This window comes from Diabrotica virgifera, chromosome 10, assembly GCF_917563875.1.
Source record: "Diabrotica virgifera virgifera chromosome 10, PGI_DIABVI_V3a".
Lineage (NCBI taxonomy): Eukaryota > Metazoa > Arthropoda > Insecta > Coleoptera > Chrysomelidae > Diabrotica > Diabrotica virgifera.
Window position 1 is genome coordinate 34,262,645 of NC_065452.1, and position 20,603 is coordinate 34,283,247.

The 20,603-nt window shown below is 32.5% G+C and overlaps 1 protein-coding gene across 1 annotated transcript in view; it reads left to right on the forward strand.

Moving 5' to 3' along the window:
* The window catches only part of LOC126878468 (cubilin-like), a 447,168-nt gene that overhangs the window by 273,540 nt on the left and 153,025 nt on the right, over nt 1-20,603 (forward strand). Inside the window, exons 36-39 of the mRNA XM_050641213.1 lie at nt 2,579-2,974; nt 3,037-3,107; nt 19,630-19,734; nt 19,794-19,925. Of these exons, the coding sequence (XP_050497170.1) occupies nt 2,579-2,974; nt 3,037-3,107; nt 19,630-19,734; nt 19,794-19,925 (704 nt within the window). The remainder of the gene's footprint in view (nt 1-2,578; nt 2,975-3,036; nt 3,108-19,629; nt 19,735-19,793; nt 19,926-20,603) is intronic.

Genomic DNA, 20,603 nt, shown 5'->3' on the forward strand with positions numbered 1-20,603 from the left:
TGTTAAGAAAGCCTCTTCTTTCTTTTGTGATTTTTAGTTCTGTGTCTATGTTGGATTCGTCTTCATTTCCTGTTTCTTCCTCTTATTCAGGTATTATAGTATCTTCTTTATATAGTTCTTCTATATAGGCGGTCCATTGTTCTGCTTCTATTTTATTTAAACTTCTATATTTGTTAATGGGTCTTTTTCTATTTTTTAGTAGTTTCCAAACTTTTCTTTGCGCCCCATACAAATCGTGTTCCATTTCTTTGGTAAAGCGTGTCCAATATTCCCTTTTTATATTTCTTATCTTAGAATTGATGTAATTTCTTGTGTCTCTGTATTGTTGGTAATTGTTTGGTGTTTTGTTAGTGCAGTATTGTAGGTATGCTTCTCTTCTCATAAGCTAGATCTCTTATTTCAGTATTGAACCAGGGCTTTGATATTTTTATTGCATTCAGGTTAATTTTTCTGACCCCTATGCTTTCCTTTGCGGCTTGTAATATATTATATTCTATTTTTGCCCATGTCTCATTTACTCCTTCACCTGTTGTTGCTGGGTTTATCTCAAATCTTTGTTCTAAACGTCTTTTATGCAGCCATTTTGTGTTTTGACAGATTAAAAATTAATTAAAATTATGCCGGGTACTATATGTCAGCAAGTCGAGAAATGTAAGAGCAATCAATGTTCTCACATTTCTCAGATTGTTCTTACATTTTTCGACTTGAGATGTAGTACCCGGCATAATTTTAATTAATTTTTGATCTGTTTGTCCTTCGTCCACTGTGTGTTTTATGTTATTTATTAGGTGCTGCGTTTTCTCGACTCTGTTTTACGGAATGGAAGCTTGGACCTTGAATGCGGCATCAATGAAAAAACTGGAATCATTCGAGATGTGGGTATATAGAAGAATTCTAAAAATATCATGGACAGAACACGTCACAAACAAAGATGTTCTTAGAAAGATGAATAAAGAAATGGAAGTCTTAAATACAATCAAAACCAGAAAATTGGAATATCTCGCACATATTACACGTGGAGAGAGATACAACTTGCTCCAACTCATTATGCAGGGAATGGTTTAAGGAAAAAGAAGCACAGAATATCACGGCTGCACAACCTGAGAGAATGGTACGGATGTACATCAAACGAACTTTTCAGAGCAGCCGTCTCCAAATTCCGAATAGCTATGATGATTGCCGACCTCCGTCGCGGAGATGGCACTTAAAGAAGAAGATTAGTTGCAAATTTTAAAAATTTCTTTCTTGCCAATGTTGCATTTTGCTGGCATATTTTCCTGATTTGACGAAATGCCCCTGATGATGCTAAGTTAGCGAAAGTATGCTTGGGCAAGATTTAATAAAACCACATGCATAAACAAATGGCACAGAACATTTCTAACCTGGAGATCATACCAACACAAAAGACCCAGAGGCAGACCTCCTATGAGATGAACAGATGATCTGAAACGAACTGCCGGGAAAAATTGGCTACAAGTAGCGTACAACAAAAAGCAATGTAAAGGAAGACTTGAAGAGGCTTATGTTCAGATGTGGACGTGAATGGCTAGACGGAGAAGAAGAAGAAGATGCTTGATATCTGTTTTTTATTCCTATAGATTCCAGATAATTAATAGCATTGTAGATAAAATACAACCTTGTCGTACTGTCGTTCTATTGCAATTTTATCAGTTAACTGGTCTTCTATTTTGATTTTGGCCGTTTGGTTGTAATAAATGTTTCTGATAATTCTCAGATCTTTGTTGTCAATTCCAATTTCTGCATTAGAGTTATTAATTTGTCATGTTTTACTTTGTCAAATGCTTTCTGATAATCTATAAAGCATACGTATATCTCACAATTTACATTCCTGCATCTCTGACATAGCACTTGTACAGCAAAAAGGGTCTCCCGTGTTCTCAGAGGATCACGAAATCCGAATTGTGTTCTTGTTAGTTGTCCCTCGCAGTTTCTATATACTCTTTTGTGAATGACCTTTACGGCCGGTTTCGCAAAGTAAAGTTAACTTGTGGTTGAGAGATAACCAGAGTTAACCTCTGGTTATCTCTTAACTTTACTTTGTGAAACCGGCCGTTTAAAAATGTTGTAAGTAAAAGGCTCATAAGGCTTATAATTCTATACTCTTCGCAATTTCTCGCATTGGGTTTTTTTTGGAAGATTTATAAAAGTTGATGCTAGCCATTTTTGGAAAATTCTGCCTGTATCATATGTATTGTTAAATATATTTGTCAACCATTTTATGCCATCGTAGTCCATTAGATTTAAGAATTCTGAATAAAAATTATCAGGGCCTACTGCTTTACCATTTTTGGTTCATTTGATGGCATACTTTACTTCTTCGACTGTAAATGGAGGTCCAGATTCGCAATTGGTGTTTGTTGTGATGCCAGTGTTACTTCGTACATCTTGAAAAGTTGTTTCTACGTATTTAATCCAAATATCCCTTTTTTGTTCTATTTCCAATACTACTTTCCAATACTATTTACAAGTCTTTAATCCCATTTTCCGACTTTCACATGGAAGGAGATTTTCCCACTTTTAAGCTATAAGTGTATTTACCCGATTAATATACTTTTAGAGACGGAGTGCAACAATACAGACCAGGTTATTCAAATAACCAACGGAACCAGCTATATTCTAAGTTCTCCCGGCTACCCACACGGCTACGACCATATGCTAAAATGTAGCTGGGTCTTCTCCACAATACCTATGAACCATCTTTCCGTTTACTTCATGGATATAGATCTAGCGATGAGCAGAAGCAGATTTGCGACCTATAGAAAGTGTGATACTTTGAATGACAATATCAACATTTACCAGAAACACTTTTATGACAATGACTGGACAAAGGTTCAATCTATATGTAAGATGGATGATGCTAAGAACCGTATTCAAGCTACAGATTTCTTGAAAGTTGAATTTGTTACAACACGATACATAAATGGAACCGGATTTAGGGCTAGAATTGTTGAGAGTAAGTTATGATTAGCTTGATTGGGTTAAGACGCAGATTTGAACAACTACTTTTTTTTTCAGCCTGTGGGGGTGAATTAAGGACTCCAACAGGGTATATTATATACGGTAATTCATCAGTTAAGGGTTCGGAGGTAAGTTTGTTTTGTAAAGACTTCTCAGACTTTTTCAGCCTTCTGCTAAAATCTGTAAATTGCAAATGTCGCTGTGAGTCGATGAGTAGAGGGGATTTGACAGTTTTCGCCAGCGCTGTTAGTGGCAGTTTTGTGCATAGAATTTGAACAATTTTATCAGAAAAGTACAAGTTTCAAACCACGAGAGAGCGCTACCGACGAAACTCACAGCCAATAAAAACATAGATAACCTCTAAATTTCACACAAACTTCTTCTTTTTCTCCATGGCCTCTTGCGAAAGCAGTCGTCTAGTCGCACGAATTTATATATTAAATATTAAAATTATAATGAATAAAATAAAAAAAACATAATTACTTTTACTATTAATTCTGTGTATTCGTTCAGTAATCAGGTTACAATAATATTTCAGTTCATAATTTGTCTTTTTCTAGATAAGTATCTATTTTTATCGTTTTGTATATTTCACATTTCACATACACCAATTTTATCAGAAAAGTTCAAGTTTCAAACCGCGAGAGAGCGCTACCGTCGAAACTTACAGCCGATAGCTCAAAAGACAGAAAACGATAAGTATTACCAAATCGTTCTCGTTTTAGGGCATCGAAGTTGAAGTAGATGTCACTTTAGCTAACTCGTCGTAAAGTATAATATACAGGATAGCGAGAAAGTATGGAAACACGGTGATTTCTCGGAAACCGCTCGAACGATTTTTATAAGTTTTGGTGGGTAGGGGTGTCCTAATGAGGCCGATATTATAGTGGTAATTTAATTACATTGGTGTCAAATCTTTCGTTGTTCTGGAAATCTAATGAACTTTCTTATTTTAAATGGAACACCCTGTATATTTTTTGCGTTTTGAAGTCCTTAAGAAATACTGATTATCTTTCATGTTATGTTCCCTATACCTAAACGCCATAATTTCGGAGTTATTGCTACATTTATTAAAAAAAAATTTAGCAATTTATAAAAATCAATTTTTTCGGCCCAGGTAGACATTATTTTAGGTTTTTGGATCATTGGAAACAAAAAAAGTCATTTGTAATTTTCCTCAAAAGTTAATCGTTTCCGAGTTATAAACAATTTAAAACTGAAAAAAAAAAATCGAAAAATAACGATTTTCAAGTTTCAAAAACACAAGTAAAAAAATCATTTTTAAAATTACGAAGTACCTAAATTCAAGCTCAAACCTTTTTCTATCAGATCCCTATAAGAATTTTTGGCATATTTTATTCTAAAACATTGTTTTTTTTTAATTGTTAATAAAGCTCATACGAGAGGACTGGCTATCGGGCTGCATTAACAACTAAAAAATAATGTTTTAGAATGAAATAAGACCAAAACACTTATCTGCATCTTATAAAATAATGTTTGAGCTTGAATATAGGCACTTCATAGTTTCAAAACAAATATTTTTTACTTATGTTTTTCAACCCAGAAAATCGTAATTTTTCGATATTTTTCCGTTTTAAACTGTTTATAACTCGGAAAAAATTAACTTTTGAGGAAAATTACAACAGACCTTTTTTGTTCCCAATGATCCAAAGAACCTAAAATAATATCTTCCCGGTCCAAAAAAGGAAATTTGTATAATTTGTTAAATTTTTTTTAATAAATATAGCAATAACTCCGAAATTATGGCATTTAGGTTTAGGGAACATAACAAGAAAAATAATCAGTATTTCTTAAGGACTTCAAAACGCAAAAAATATACTATGGGTGTTCTATTTAGTTCGTTAGATTTCCAGAAAAACGGAAGATTTGACAACAATGTAATTATCACTATAATATCGGCCGTATTAGAATACCCTTACCCACCAAAATTTATAACAAAAGTTCAAGCGGTTTCGAGAAATTACCGTGTTTCCATACTTTCTCGCTACCCTGTATAAAGGAGGATTCATTTAGGGTGACTTTTTCAAAAAGAAAAAAATAATGAAAGAAGTGAATGTTATTTGAAAATCTTTATTATCATACAAAAGTACTATTCTGTACAATTACTTTACTTTACAAAAGTTTCAATTCTCGATGCCGCGTTCAAGCATTTCGATTGGTATTTGACCAATTAGCCCGATCAAAGAACAATCTGACCCAAAAAAATAAAGGAAAGATGAAAATTTGGGAATAGGTAGTTGAAATTTTCTATTATTATATAAGAAAAAGTTTACATTCTACATCCCCTCCATTTTACAAAAATGGAGGGGATTACCCCTTCTCGGGGGTGAAAAAATATTCAAAATAAGTTCGGAATTGTATAAAATGGCTAATTCTGAGCAACTTTTGTTTTATACAGTTTTTTCACTAAGTCAATACTTTTCGAGTTATTTGCGAGTGAATATCGCTCACTGATTTCTATAGTGGCACAACCGCAAAAATGAAATTCTGAGATAATTGACCATGTTTCATGACATCATAAAATACCATTCAAAATTACATTTTATGGATAAGAGGTCGACAGAAGGAACCAAATACTTGTCAATTGATGGTTAGATATTAAATTATTTTCCATTGTGTGAATTTCGAGAACTTTGATATAAATATGCCAATATTGAATTCAAGTTTTATAATAGTGTTTTGGCAAAGATGGTCGGTCGTAAGTAGTGGCATAAAAAGTTCATAAAATTAACGTTTTTATTTTTTAATTTTTTAATCATGTTTTTATTCGCAATAAAGATATACTATATGTTCACAACAATATTTTTCTTACTAATAACTAAAAAATAATTTTAAAATGATTAGCAGTTATAGAAAAACCTTGTTTATAGAAACAAGAATAAAAACGTGGAATGTAAGTTGATGTAAAATTCACTGTGACTTTTATTAATTGCATTAGATCGAATAAGATACATTAGATCTTCACACTTTTTTCTGGAAATTGGAATTTTATTTTGATAGACCCTATTAATTTCAATGTCTTTAAAAGAAAATATTTTGTTAGGATTTATGGTTCGTCTTTCTTTGAATAAGTTGACCATTTTAAAATAAAATTCGTTAAAGGAAGTTTTATACAGGAAAATGCTATGATTATCCTTTTCGACTTCCAGTATTGAGACATCACTTAACAAAGACTTCTCCCTAAAGACCTAAAGTAATACATAAAGTCGAAATGAAAAAACTTTGCACACCCTTAATTTTGTACCTTGTTTAACAAAATAAAAAGCATTGTTATTGGTTCTTCCACCACTTTTTGTACATTAACCTGTTCCATCAATGCAATTTTAATGTTTAACTGCTTGGAAATGTCTCCCAAATCCCAGTATAATTTAAAAACGCTCGTCTCTCTTCTTCTATGCATTTCCGGTACATGCTTACCTGCATTTTTAGTGATGTCACACAGATCTTTAACTGATCTGGCTGGAACGTTTATCTTCCTGTTGTACATTTGATAAGATTGTCAAGAGTTTCTAAGGCCTTTAATTTTGTTTTGTACCGACTTCTTACATTCTTCTTCTTCTTACATTCTAAGTGAAATATAAGAAAACGTAAACCAACACTGACACAACTTTGTTCTTTCGTGGCATAAAGCAAAGTATTTGAATTAAAGTAAATTCTATACCGACACAACCTTATGTTTTGGTGACACAAAGAGTATGTTTTTGCCAAAAATTCATTCTATACTGGCACAACTTTTAATGTGCCGGTATAGACTAAAAAATAAGATATTTTTATTGAAGGTTATAAAAACTAAAAAGTGGCATAACATTAGTTTTATGAAAATATGCCGGTATTTCACGTAGAAGCAACACAATCACACCTAAAGTCAACGGTATATTAAATATGTGACGGTATAGTGCTGCCGCTCGAGCGAAATGGAGGGAAATATGCACGTGGTACAACTCTATCTAGGGGATTCTATGCAAGCTACCTTTATGCCGGTTTCGTTCAATTATAAAGTGAAATTTCGTGATTTTTAAGTAGTGGTTATCACAAAACACCATTTTCTGAAAATGTGCCACTATAGAACTCAGTGAGCGATATGTTCATTTTTAACAAAAAAAAAACATGTTTTTGGAGAGTTTTTCGCAAATAACTCAAAAAGTAAGGATTTTATCGAAAAAAATATTCTTAGCAAAAATATAGCATAAAAAAGAGTGACAAAAATGATGTATGCATGAAGTCTGCATACCTACCAGCAGCGGAGTTATAGCTAATGAAAAGTAGGTTCTTATTCGTCCAATTCCAAAATCGAATATTTCGAAGTGAAATGACAAAAAAAGGGAGCACTTTCCTGTAAAAACTCATTTTAACTTTTTTAAAGACTTTAAAAAAGGTTTATTTTTGTTTTTTAAAAAACTTTTATCATGAAAAGTAAGTGAGTTACGCTTAAAATATTGTTGGTCGCTTTTATTTTTTGGTAAAAAAATCGCGAAAATCACCGCCTAATTAGCATCCAAAATAAAATTAATCGTTACCGCCTCACAAGTTACTTTGCTTATGTATTCTTTATATATGATCCATAAGTTTCGTTGGTTAAAAGTGTTCAGATTTGAAAAAAAAATGGTTTTGAAAAAAAAATTTTTCTAATTTTGAAAAAAATTTCATTTTTGTTTTCAAAATAACTTAAAAATTATTAGTAATACCAAAAATTTCAAAGAGTAATAAAATGTTTTTTTTCCTCTGATTTTGGCCTTGGTTTAGAACTAGAACCTTTAGCCACGTAATTGTATAACTTATCACTAAGTCAGGGGAGTAATGTGTAGTGTGTATGTTGAGTAAGTGTCTTGTTACTTTGCAAAGTCGACGTCCTTGTCTTTGCAAAGAGACGCTAATTGTATCCGAACGTCTGCGGTCCCTCCGGTGAGTACCGATCCCACAAGGACAGAAACTATATTCATTTACTAATTTATAATAAATGAAAAATGTCTGACCCTGGTGAGATTCGAACCCACAACCTTTCGGATTTTTTCGATCCAAAGGCAGGGCTCTTACCACTGAGCCACGGAGGGGGTTGTAATAAAATGTACGTTTTACTTTTCTGAATATTTTGGATTTTTTGTTTTACCGGTAGACAAAAATTGGTTATGCTATGACTGTTCAAAATTTGCATACATTCTTGATTAGTGACTCATTCAAGCCATTTTAACTACAGCCTTTTCAAACACACGCACTTTGAACCGATGAAACTTACAGATCATATAAAGAATTTATAAGCAAAGTAACTTGTGAGACAATAGCGATTAATTTTATTTTGGATGCTGATTAGGGGGTAATTTTTGCGATTTTTATACCAAAAAGCGTAACTCACTTACTTTTAATGGTAAAAGTTTTTTTAAAAAACAAAAATAAACCTTTTTTAAGCACTTTAAAAAAGTTAAAATGAGTTTTCCCAGGAAAGTGTGTGTGTGTGTGTGCTATCGGATTTCTTGACTGTGGACTTAATCCATTAGCCGAACCAAATTTGTTTACTAACTAAAATCTTAGAGATATCTGTTATACTCTCATTATATTTTTGAATATGAATGACCTATTTGATAATAATGATTTACAAATATAAGTACTTATTATTTTAATGATAGCTTCTTTCATTTTTTTTTTATTTTATATATATATACACACATATTTTTTTTTTATTATTATTATTTTTTCTTTTTTTTCTTTTTTTTTTAATTATTTTAATTTATTTTTTTTTGTAATTTATTTATATATTTTTTTTTTATTTTTTTATTTATTTATTATGTGTTTTTTTTTCTTTTTTTCCTAACCTAAGGATTATTAACTGGGATACATAAGTGCTCATGGGTCTTTCAGAGCAAAATCAAACAAGACCAGACCACGGAAAGGAGGGTCAACAAATGGGGTAAACAAAGGTAACTTATATATATAATTTCACAATTTTAGTTTTATATTATTAATGTGTTTAATTAGGATCTCGTAGATACTTTTATCTTTTGTAGCAATCAGTGTTTGTAAACTAAAAGGTTTTCTTATGTGTTGTTTAGTATGAATTTGATTTATAAAATGTTCTACTTCTTTTTCTTTTAGTTTGCAATCTAATATCATATGTTCTGCGGATCCTAATTCTCCACATTCACAACAGTTTGTGTCAGACAATCCTATTTTATATTTATGTTCTGGAGCTAAGGAGTGACCAAACCTAAGTCTACATATATATGATATGAGGACCTTGTTGCCTTGATAATCACTAAACCAGCCTTTAGATGGAATATCTGTTTGAATACTTTTATAATACAGTCCCTTTTTGGAGTTGGTATACCATTCTTTCCAGTTATTCATTTTGTTGTTATTAATATAAGCATATGCGTCATTTAGTGTTAGCTTATATTCACAGTTAGTTTCTAGTTCTGTAGCACTCTTTGCTAGTTTGTCTACAATTTCATTGTGTTTTAAATTGCAATGAGCTTTTATCCAGCAGAAAGATATTTCTTTGCCTTTGGCTTTGAGTTCGATAAAGTTTCTTATTATTTCTATAATAATATGATTGTTATGTCCTGTCCACTTTTCCAATTTACTTAGAGCACTTTTGCTATCTGACAGTATTACGAATCTATTGTTGTTATTGTTGATCGTGGCTATGTATTGCATTGCTTTCAATATTGCTATTAGTTCGCCTGTAAATACCGTGGTATCTTCATCCAGTCCTATTCCTTCTTTGTACTGTGTTTTAGGGTCCCATATGGCAGCAGCAACTTTAGAGTTAATCTTTGAGGCATCTGTATAAATTTGGTAATACTGTGGGCATAGTGTTTCTATATCTGCATTAAACATAGAGTTCCTTAAATTCGCTGGAAAGTTCGAATAATCTTTCATGTAAATTGGCTGTATATTAGGAGTGCTATTTAGATATATTTGAAATGTGGGTGATATTTTTGATGTGTATAATTTATTTTTAAATTGGCGCAAGCTGTTATATGTTTCAGCAAGTAGTAAAGAAGGTTTTTTCTTCCAGTATTCACTCGTTAGGTCATGTATAAAAAGTTTTTGACACTTATCCCCTATTAAACTCTCTTTAGCAATACTTTTAAGTATAAACTTTTCGCATAGAGTTTTTCTTCTTAGGTATAGTGGTGGTTCATTACACTCTATACTTAAATTTGACAATGGGGTGCTTATGAGAGCTCCGATAGATAATCGAAGGCATTTATTTGATAACACGTCTACTTTTTTAAGATGAGTTTTGGCTGCCTGATTATAAAATATGCATCCATAATCTAAAATAGATCTTATGTATGATCTGTACATTATTAATGAAATATTGGCATCTGCTCCCCAAGTTATGTGACTTACTGCTCGTAATGCATTATAACCTTTTTCAGCTCTTGTCACAATGTATTCAATATGGTCTTTCCAGCTCAGTTTTCTATCTAATATCATCCCCAAATACTTAATTTTAGGTTGAACTTTGAACTGGACGTTTTGTATTTTTACTAGTTCGGGAAGTTTTTGCTTTCTGGAGAATATGCAAATTTGTGTTTTATTTGAAGATATTGTTAAATTTAAGTGATATAAGTCTTCAAGTAAACAACTGTATACTTCATTTATTATTTTGCAGCCCTTTTCTATCTCGTTTTGGTCTACGTAAATACATATGTCATCTGCAAACTGTAATATTTTACCTTGGGTACTATTTGATATGCTTTTACCTATATCCGAAGTATAAATAGCATATAATATTGGGCTTAGAATACTTCCTTGAGGTATCCCAATGTTTGATATTCTGGGACCTAATAGTTTATTCCCAATTTGGATATACAAGATTCTATTACTGTAAAGTTTATAAATTCTCCAGCATAGTATATCTGGGATTCCTATTTTCTTCATTTGGTGATACAGGCTTACCAGATTAACATTGTCATATGCATTTTCGACGTCTATAAATGTAGCTACAACTGACTTATTAGTAGAAAATGAGTTGTAAACATCTAGTACCAAGTGTGATAAGTTTTCCATTGTTGAACATGATTTTCGGAATCCAAATTGTGTTGGAGAGAGTCGAGAATTTTTCTCCAGCCAAAATTCTAATCTTTGTTTAATCATTCTCTCCAATGTTTTCAAGATACATGACGATAGCGAAATGCCTCTGTATGAATCAGGACAATTTGCGGGTTTGTATTGCTTGAGAATTGGGACTATAATATATTCTTTCCATGAGTTTGGAACTTCCATGCTTGTCCATATGCGGTTTATTATATTTAGTAGTTGTATTTTTCTTTGGATAGGCAAATTATATAGCATACTATAGTGAATACTGTCCTTTCCTGGAGCTGAGTTGTTATTGTTTTTTAAACAATTTTTAAGCTCTTCCAAATTAAATAATTCTGTTAGAAATTTACTGTCTTCAGTGATTGTACTGTTCGTTGTACATGTAATTTCTTCCTCTAGGACCCAAGGTCTGGCAATTTTGTTAAAGAATAGTTCGATCCATTCATTTTCAACTATTGGATTTTTAGGTGGATTATAGGCGTTTTTTAATTTTCTAATCTCACTCCATATTTTACCTATCGGTGTATTTTTGTTCAAATTATTACATACATTTTTCCATGAGGCTCTTTTACTATTTAAAATAATTCTTTTTTTATATGCTTCTGCTTGCTGATATTTTAAGTAATTTTCGTGATTAGATATTCTTTTAAACTGTAAAAAGGCCTCTTTTTGCAGTCTAATAGCCTCCCTACATTCATTATTCCACCATGGTTTATTAAATTTTGCATTGGTCACTTTTCTCTTCTCTGGAATGCTAATTTTACTAGCATCATTTATAGAATCATAAAACATTTGATATTCTTGTTCTGTATTTTGTCCTATATTGTCTTTTTGTTTATTGCTTAACAAGTAAGAGAAAACTGTCCAATCCGCTTTTTTAATATCCCATTTAATTCTATTTCTAATTATATCATTATTATCAAAACAGGTATTTACATTACTATCATGTGCAAATTCGATAACTACTGGATAATGGTCTGAACCCAGACTCATATTTTCTGTGTGCCAAGAGCATTTATAATAGATATCTCTTGAGCAAATTGTTAGATCTATAGCTGACTTATTTTTATTCATGGACCTCCGAATTAATGTTTCCGAACCGTCATTTAAGAAATTAAGTCCACATTCTTCCATAGCTTCAAAAAGATTTATCCCTTCGCGATCAGTTTCATCACATCCCCATATTTTATTATGGCAATTGAAGTCTCCCCCCACTAAAAATGGTTTGTTTAAACTATTAAAGAACCTGACCCACTCATTTTTCGATATACCTAGTTTAGGTTTTGCATATAGAGAATATAGATTTAAAATATTTTGATTTAAAATGACTTGTACTGCAACACACATTACATTATTTATTTTATAAAAATCTAAGTTATTCTGAAAATTTATGTTTTTATTTAATAATATTGCGACCCCTCCAAAACCTTGCGGTCTATCTTCGCGAAGTATATTATATCGAGAAAAATTTATGTTTGTGTTTGGTTTCAACCAAGTTTCACTCAATAATATAGCCAAAAATTTATTTTCAAATATATATTTTTCGAAATGTCCCTTATTGTGTATTATCGATCGTGAATTCCACTGTAAGATTTTTTTACTTGTTAGATCCATTTAAAAATTTTTCTAGACTATCTTTAAATTCTTCCATAATTTGTTTATTTTCTGTCGGCAAAAGTTTTTTACCTAATATATTTTTAAAAATTGTTAATATATTTTCACTAAGGTTTTTGTTTGTTGTTTGGTTATTTTGTGTTACCTGTTTGTGATACATTGGAATATTCTTAGGAATTGGTAGAGGCGGGTACGCAGAGGTGCTAGGATTGTTTAAAATATTTTCATGTTCTTCCGAATATGGGTAAACCGATTTATTTTGAGTGGCTTCGCTCCATTTTCTTTTTGTTGTTATTGTATATCTATTTCCTGCATTTGATGTTTTTAAGGCTGAGGTATAACTATTACTGTATTTTAATTTTGCTTCTTCAAATGCCATATTTTCGTTTACCATAAGATATTTGATAGCCTTTTGTTTCTCAAACTCAGGACATTTTGCTCGGTCCAGTGCTGAGTGTTTTCCAAAACAGAATAAACAAGTAGGCTCTGTTAACTCACATGCTTCAGATTCATGCTCCTGTCCACATTGTCCGCATCTTTTTTTCCCTCTACATTGACCAGTGACGTGGCCATACCTTAAACAATTTAGGCATTGTATTACTCTCGGTATATAGGTTTCGACTTGATATATCATTCTCTCAATGATAACTTCTTTTGGTATCATTTGTCCTCTAAAAGTCACCACTATCGTACCCGTCTCTATCAGCTCGTTGTTTGATTTTCTTTTCATTCTTTTTACACTTAATACCTTAAAATTACCATATTTACAAACAATAATGTCCTTTAATTCGTTTTCTGAGATACCTTTATCGACCCCTTTAATTACTCCACTTTTTTGTACCATAAAATTAGGAATGTATATGTCATAATCTTTTTCTAATAAATTTTTACTATCAATTAAAATATTTGCGCTTTTATATGAATTACATTCAATTCTAACTTTATTTCTACCAATAACGCTGATGTGAACTATATTATCTCTTACCGTAGGTTCTGCAGAAAGCACAAGACGCGCGGTGGCGATTCGATGTAGACGGCCAATGTGCCCGTTTCGGTTTTGTAAATAGACAAAATACGGTCCTTGGTCTCCTTGTGTATATTTATTTTTAATAGGTTTAATTAGCAACTGGTTTTCATTAGAATTATTGTTATCGCTTACCTGATAAACTGGAAAAAAGTTATTTGATTGTGTTTTTGCTACCTTTTGTACCTGTGAACTTGCATTTTGACTTATTTGTGTTTGTTTTTCCTCCTGATCCAGTTCCATATTATTAATATTTATCGTCCCTCCCCGATCGGGTGGATGTCCTTTGCCAATGGTATTGACTTCCATTTTATTAATTACCGACTCACCAAAACTAATTTTCACCGATCACACACGCAAAAACGAACTGTTCGCTTCGAATGCTAAATCGATACTCGCCCAGGAAAGTGCTCCGTTTTTTTGTCATTTCACTTCGAAATATTCGATTTTGGAATTGGACGAATAAGAACCTACTTTTCATTAGCTATAACTCCGCTGGTGGTGGGTATGCAGACTTTACGCATACACTATTTTTTTTTTCACATTTTTATAGGCTATATTTTTGATAGGAATATTTTTTTCGATAATATCCTTACTTTTTGAGTTATTTGCGAAAAACTCTCCAAAAAGATGTTTTTTTATGGCATAGACTTGGGTGTCAATTAGCCAGTCACAACTTTTTGTTTTGTATACATACATAAAGAAGGCAATGAGGTCCTTAGAGTTAGTTCCATAGCAAACTCGTCCACAGCTCTCTACTCAGTTCAAAAGTTGCAGCTGGCCGCTATGGACTGTCCAAGTTGCTCACCACATTTTTCCATTATACATCTTCTTCTTCTTCTTTTTTCATATGTACATAATATATCAAATTATCAGGATTAAAAGTTTAGAGGTTAATTTTAGTTTCACAGATAAATTTCATTAAACAATCATATATATTTTTGCTATTCAGAGACAATAGATGGGATACATTGAAGGGTGGAAAAACATTACATTTTATTAAATCTTTTTAAATTTTTTTTTGTTAAAAATGAACATATTCATTCGCAAATAACTCGAAAGTATTGACTTAGTGAAAAAACTCTATAGAGCAAAAGTTGCTCAGAATTAGTCATTTTATCCAATTCCGAACTTATTTTGAATGTATATTTTTTCACTCCCGAGAAGCGGTAATCCCCTCCATTTTTGTAAAATGGAGGGGGTGTAGAATTGTAAACTTTCTCTTATATAATAATAGACAATTTCAACTACCCATTTCCAAATTTTCATCCTTCCTTTATTTTTTTGGAGGTTTTCGAAAATTTTTGTGTTCCTTGATCGGGCTAAATGGCTTAATCGTAGCCAGTTTATTCATGTAGACTTTGAACGTTAGATAGGCCCAAAGGAAAAAGTCTAGATGTGTGATGTCACAGGTTATAGACGGCCAATTCACTGGTTTGAAGCGTGAAATAAATTGCTTTGCTGCGTTCTCGCAGCAAAGTCATGCTTTCACGAGCTGTATGGTAAATGGCGCCATCTTGTTGGAACAAAATGTCGTCGAGACCACGAGCTTCAATTTCAGGCACCAAATCGTCTGTTATCATGACGTGATAACGGTCTCCATTTTGGTCTCGGTCTCGGACTTAGTAACGGTCTCTGTTTTGAAGAAATGTGGACCGACGATTCCACAGGCCCATAAACCACACTAATCAGTTGTTTTTTCTGGATGTAATGGCAACTTTTGAACCTCTTTGAGTTCCTCATCACCCTAAATACGGGCATTTTGTTATTTACGTCCCCAACACAGATTAGTGACAGTAGAGATAAACATGAAACTAATGGAAATAATAGAGTCCTCAATATACAAGAATAGCAATACATAAGATGAAAAATATGGAAATGAGGAAGTTATACCAAAGAGTTGTTCTGAAGCTATTTTCTTGTGGCATTTTTATAATCAAGTATATTCAAATGGGAAATAAGCCACAATTTTACCTAAAAATGATTTTGTCCAAGTCGGGTGTCGTTGTCAAAATACAAAATAATACTAAATAAACAAAAATGTTGTTGCTTAGTAAAAAATTCTTCTAATAATTTATTTAATCTGACTCATTTATATCGGCAATTCAGACACGTATTATACATTTTAAAGTAGACGACTTTAAAATGATATTGTCAATATTGATGAGTTGCGTTCCTGGGACGACTTTACTAAAAGATAGTTCATTCGATTACATGAAATCAATCCCAACTCAAGAATATCCGCCACAAAAAATCATAGCATGTGATCTGTCTTTAAAAAGACAACCAAATGCAACGGTGGCACTGAAATTCTCGCGTTAGAGATTCCATAGTAAATCACGAGGGAAAACCAGGAAAAAAAATTTGATAGATCTCAAATATGTCAACACGCATGGGATAATGAACATAGAGTTCAGTGGAGAGATTCAAGTATAGTCCTAAAAGAAGCAGATAGTAAAAAGAGAAAAATCAAAGAAGCGGCTCTAATTATGCTAAATGAAACCAATTGTGTCGCAAATTCCTCGGTAGAATGTAGTAGGATGTGGTTACCCATATTAAAGGAGGAAGTCAATAGAAAGAAAATACCACAATTAGTAAATCAGTAACATATCGAGTTAGTACATTTAGTATTTTAGTGTTATTTAAAATTTAAAATATCAAGTCAGAATTTGGTATTAGTTTTGAGAGTAAACTAAATGTAAACCCAAATACTTACGATGTCGGGATCGTATCACGAGGTTTTTCCTGGTTTTCCCTCGTGATTTACTATGGAATCTCTAACGCGAGAATTTCAGTGCCACCGTTGCATTTGGTTGTCTTTTTAAAGACAGATCACATGCTATGATTTTTTGTGGCGGATATTCTTGAGTTGGGATTGATTTCATGTAATCGAATGAACTATCTTTTAGTAAAGTCGTCCCAGGAACACAACTCATCAATATTGGCAATATCATTTTAAAGTCGTCTACTTTAAAATGTATAATACGTGTCTGAATTGCCGATATAAATGAGTCAGATTAAATAAATTATTAGAAGATTTTTTTACTAAGCAACAACATTTTTGTTTATTTAGTATTATTTTGTATTTTGACAACGACACCCGACTTGGGCGTCGAAACGTTAATAAAATCATTTTTAGGTAAAATTGTGGCTTATTTCCCATTTGAATATACTTGATTATACCAAAGAGAGACAGATAAAATACTGGAACAGCATGAAAACAATGAGGAAATATGGAATATGGAAGAGAGATGGAAAAAATTGAGAGACACGCTATGGAACACTGCAAAACAAGTATGTGGAATAAGACAGAATGGGAAGAATAATAAAAGAACTGGATGGTGGAGTAAGGAAAAAAAGCAAGCTGTAAAAAAGAAGAAAGAAATGTGGAAGCGATACATAAACACAAATGAAGAGCAAGATAGAGACGAATACAGAAGACAGAGAAATATAGTGAAAGAACTAGTAAAAGATGCGAAGAAGAAGAGCTGGAAGGAATTCGGTGAAGAATTGAACGAAGGTTTTGGGAATAACAATAAACAGTTTTGGCATAAAATAAGAAGCATGAAAGGAACAAAAAGGAAACAAATAAGAGGAATTAGAAATGAGCGAAATGAATTGAAAACAAACATACAAGACATACTAACCATATGGAATAAGCACTATAAAGAAAATTTCGAGGTAAGTAACCAACAAAATGAGGAGAGAGGACAGCAGGCAAGAGAAGTGGATAGAGACAATCGAGCAGACGAAATTCATATCAAAGATATTGAAGAAGGATTGGCAAGAATAAAGATTGGAAAAGCGGGAGGTGCCGATGACATAGATCCGGAGATGATGAAGTACGTGGGCGACTGAGGCAAGCTTTGGCTACTGGAAATAATGAGGGAAGCATGGAGAACAGAAAAGATACCGGAAGACTGGGAAGAAAATTTATTGATACCAATACACAAGAAAGGAGATGGAGCGGAATGTGATAACTATAGGGATATATGCTTATTATCAGTGGCATATAAAGTCTACACCGGGATAATAGAAAGGAAGCTCAGGAAAGAACTGGAAGGAAAACTAGAAGAAGAACAAGCGGCTTTTAGGAAAGAAAGAGGAACAACAGATAATATATACATATATACTGAGAAATATAATTGAAAGGAAAAATGAAATAGGAGAAGACTTATATATTACGTTTATAGATATTAAAGCTGCTTTTGATTCTATAAATAGAGAAGTAATATGGTCAGTAATGGAAGATCTGCAAATCCCGCAAAACATAGTAAGCGTGGTAAAAAGTACATATAGAAACGTACTTGCTAAAGTACAAATAAACGGAAACAGATCGCCAATAATAAACCTAAGGAGAGGAATAAAACAAGGGGACAGTCTCAGCCAGTTTTGTTTATATTAGTAATGGATAGAGTAATGAAGAGCGCTAAAAGAAGGTCAAGACAATTACAGTCAATAATAGGGTACAGGAATTTAGTACCAGTGAGAATGGAGGGATTACTATATGCAAATGACTTGGTGATAATAGCAGACAATAAAGAGAAAATGCAAAAATTAATCGATATCTGGTTGGAGGAAATAGAAAATTTGAAAATGGAGGTAAATGTAAAGAAAACGAAGACCATGATAGTAACGCAAAAGAAAAGGGAAGAATTAAACCAAGCGATATTTAGGTGCAAAAACGAAATAATAGAAACAGTCTCGACGTGTGAATACCTTGGAGTAATAATATCAGAGGATGGAAAGATAGATCAAGAAATCTCATACAGAGCGAAAAAAGCAAATAAGATCTACTATGCACTAAATAAAACAATATTTGGAAAGGAAGAAATAGATAAAGAAATAAAACTGAAGGTATACAACGCAATCTCTGTACCAACTTTAATATATGCAAGTGAGACATGGGTAAACAATGCAAAAATAGACAGTACAATAAACGCAGCGGAGATGAAGCAGCTAAGAAAAATAGCAGGAAAAACGAAATTGGGCAGAATAAGAAATGCAAATATTAGACAAAGACTGAAACAGGAATCGATAATAACCAAGATACAAAAAAGAAAATTAAAATGTTATGGACACATTAACAGAATGGACCAGGGAAGACTACCAAAGCAGGTGATGGAATCGAAAAGATATGGTAAAAGAAGGAAAGGGAGGCCAAGGAAGAGATGGATCGATCAGATTATAGAAATTGGACAGGAAAAAGAAAAAACACATCAACAAATGAAAGAGTTAGCAAAGGACAGCAAGAAATGGAAGAGATGGATAGAAGATGAATAAAACCTCCGACGCCCCTGAGGGGCATAAGGAGTTTCGAGAAAGACGTCCCCAAGAAGTTTTTTTTTTTTTCGAAAACAGTGGATCTTCTGCAAGATTATCAAGAGCACATCAACGGTACAATTCGGAAGGTCAATCGGTTTCAGATCTTGCACTAATGGAATTTGTATGCTTTGCAACCAAGATCCTTACGTAAAATACGCTAAGTTGTTGCATAAGCCAAGCTGTTCGGCACGGCGACAAATTGATTTTTCATTATTTTCGCGTACACCATCCGCTACCCTCGCTAATATTTTCTTCAGTGTGTTATGAATGTGGTCTACTTGCTCACGTGTTATCCAATCATGAAAGCTGGGTTTCAAACTTACTGATTGTATAGCGAATTGTGCGTTCGGTAGACCAATTATGTGAACCATAAGCTGCTCTAAGCGCACGAAATACATTCCCTATAGAATAGAAGGCCTATTTTCGCAATACAGCTGAATAATTTCTAGATGCTGTGCTGAGCTAAGTCTTTCCAGGATGAAAAATGTCAAACAATACTGAATAAAAACGCAACGTCGGGTGATACGATTCTTGCACGATCTCCGTCAAATCCTTATGAAAAAAGTACCTCTAAAAGGATCACCCTTTATAATAGTAGCTTAATGATTCGTTTTTTGTAGTGCCAATGGAACATAACAGTCGGATCCACGAAGATAATCGAGTTAATATTCGAAGAAATGCATATCGATCATGATACCAGTAAAGGTTGTGATAATTTCCTAATGGTAACAATACTGCTTTGTACATCTTGGTCAAAGTGTTTTTAAATCTATATTTTTTGTAGTTAAGAAATGGCAAATTTGCAGACTCACCTTTATTAGGTGTTGGTAAATATTGTGGACATACACTACCTGAAAAGTTGACATCTACTGGAAATAACTTGTATATCAAATATAAAGGATCAATGAGTATAGAGGTATAATTTTGTGTTGTATATTAGTATAGGTTAGGTTTAGGCTTGGATCCCGCGTACCAAAAAAAGTTTATTGATATCAAGCTGAAAATTTGTTAATAGCTTAACGGTGTCTAGTCGAACAAACTTTGATGTATGGGAATGGGAAGACTGGTACAGGGGAAGTTTTAATTGTAGAACGTGATTTTTATTGTGAAACGTGTCATCCTGACAAGTTTATGATTGTGAAAACTAGCAGGTTGTTTTTAAGCTTATTCAATAGCAAACTGTATATAATACAGTGTGTCTGCGTAACTTGGAACCATATGGGAAACTTTTTTAATATCAATTTTACGAAAAAAAGTTATTCTTCATAAAGTGCTCTGCATAGTCTAAAACCTAAGATGCAATCATCAGATATCAAATTTTATCAATAATATACGAGGTATGTCCAAAAATATTAATTTCGCTCAAGAGTAAATTGCCTTTATATTTCATAATATCAAAAATTGTTATTAAGAAAAGTTGTTTGTAATTAAAAATTATGTTATAATGAGCATTTACACTCTTCTAATTAAAAAAAAATTGAAAATTTTCCTCAAATTACGGATACCCAACCATCATTTTTATTTAAGATAACTCCGTTATTATTAATTTTGTGAAAAAAGTTATTGTTTATAAAAATGTCTGAATAGTCAAAAA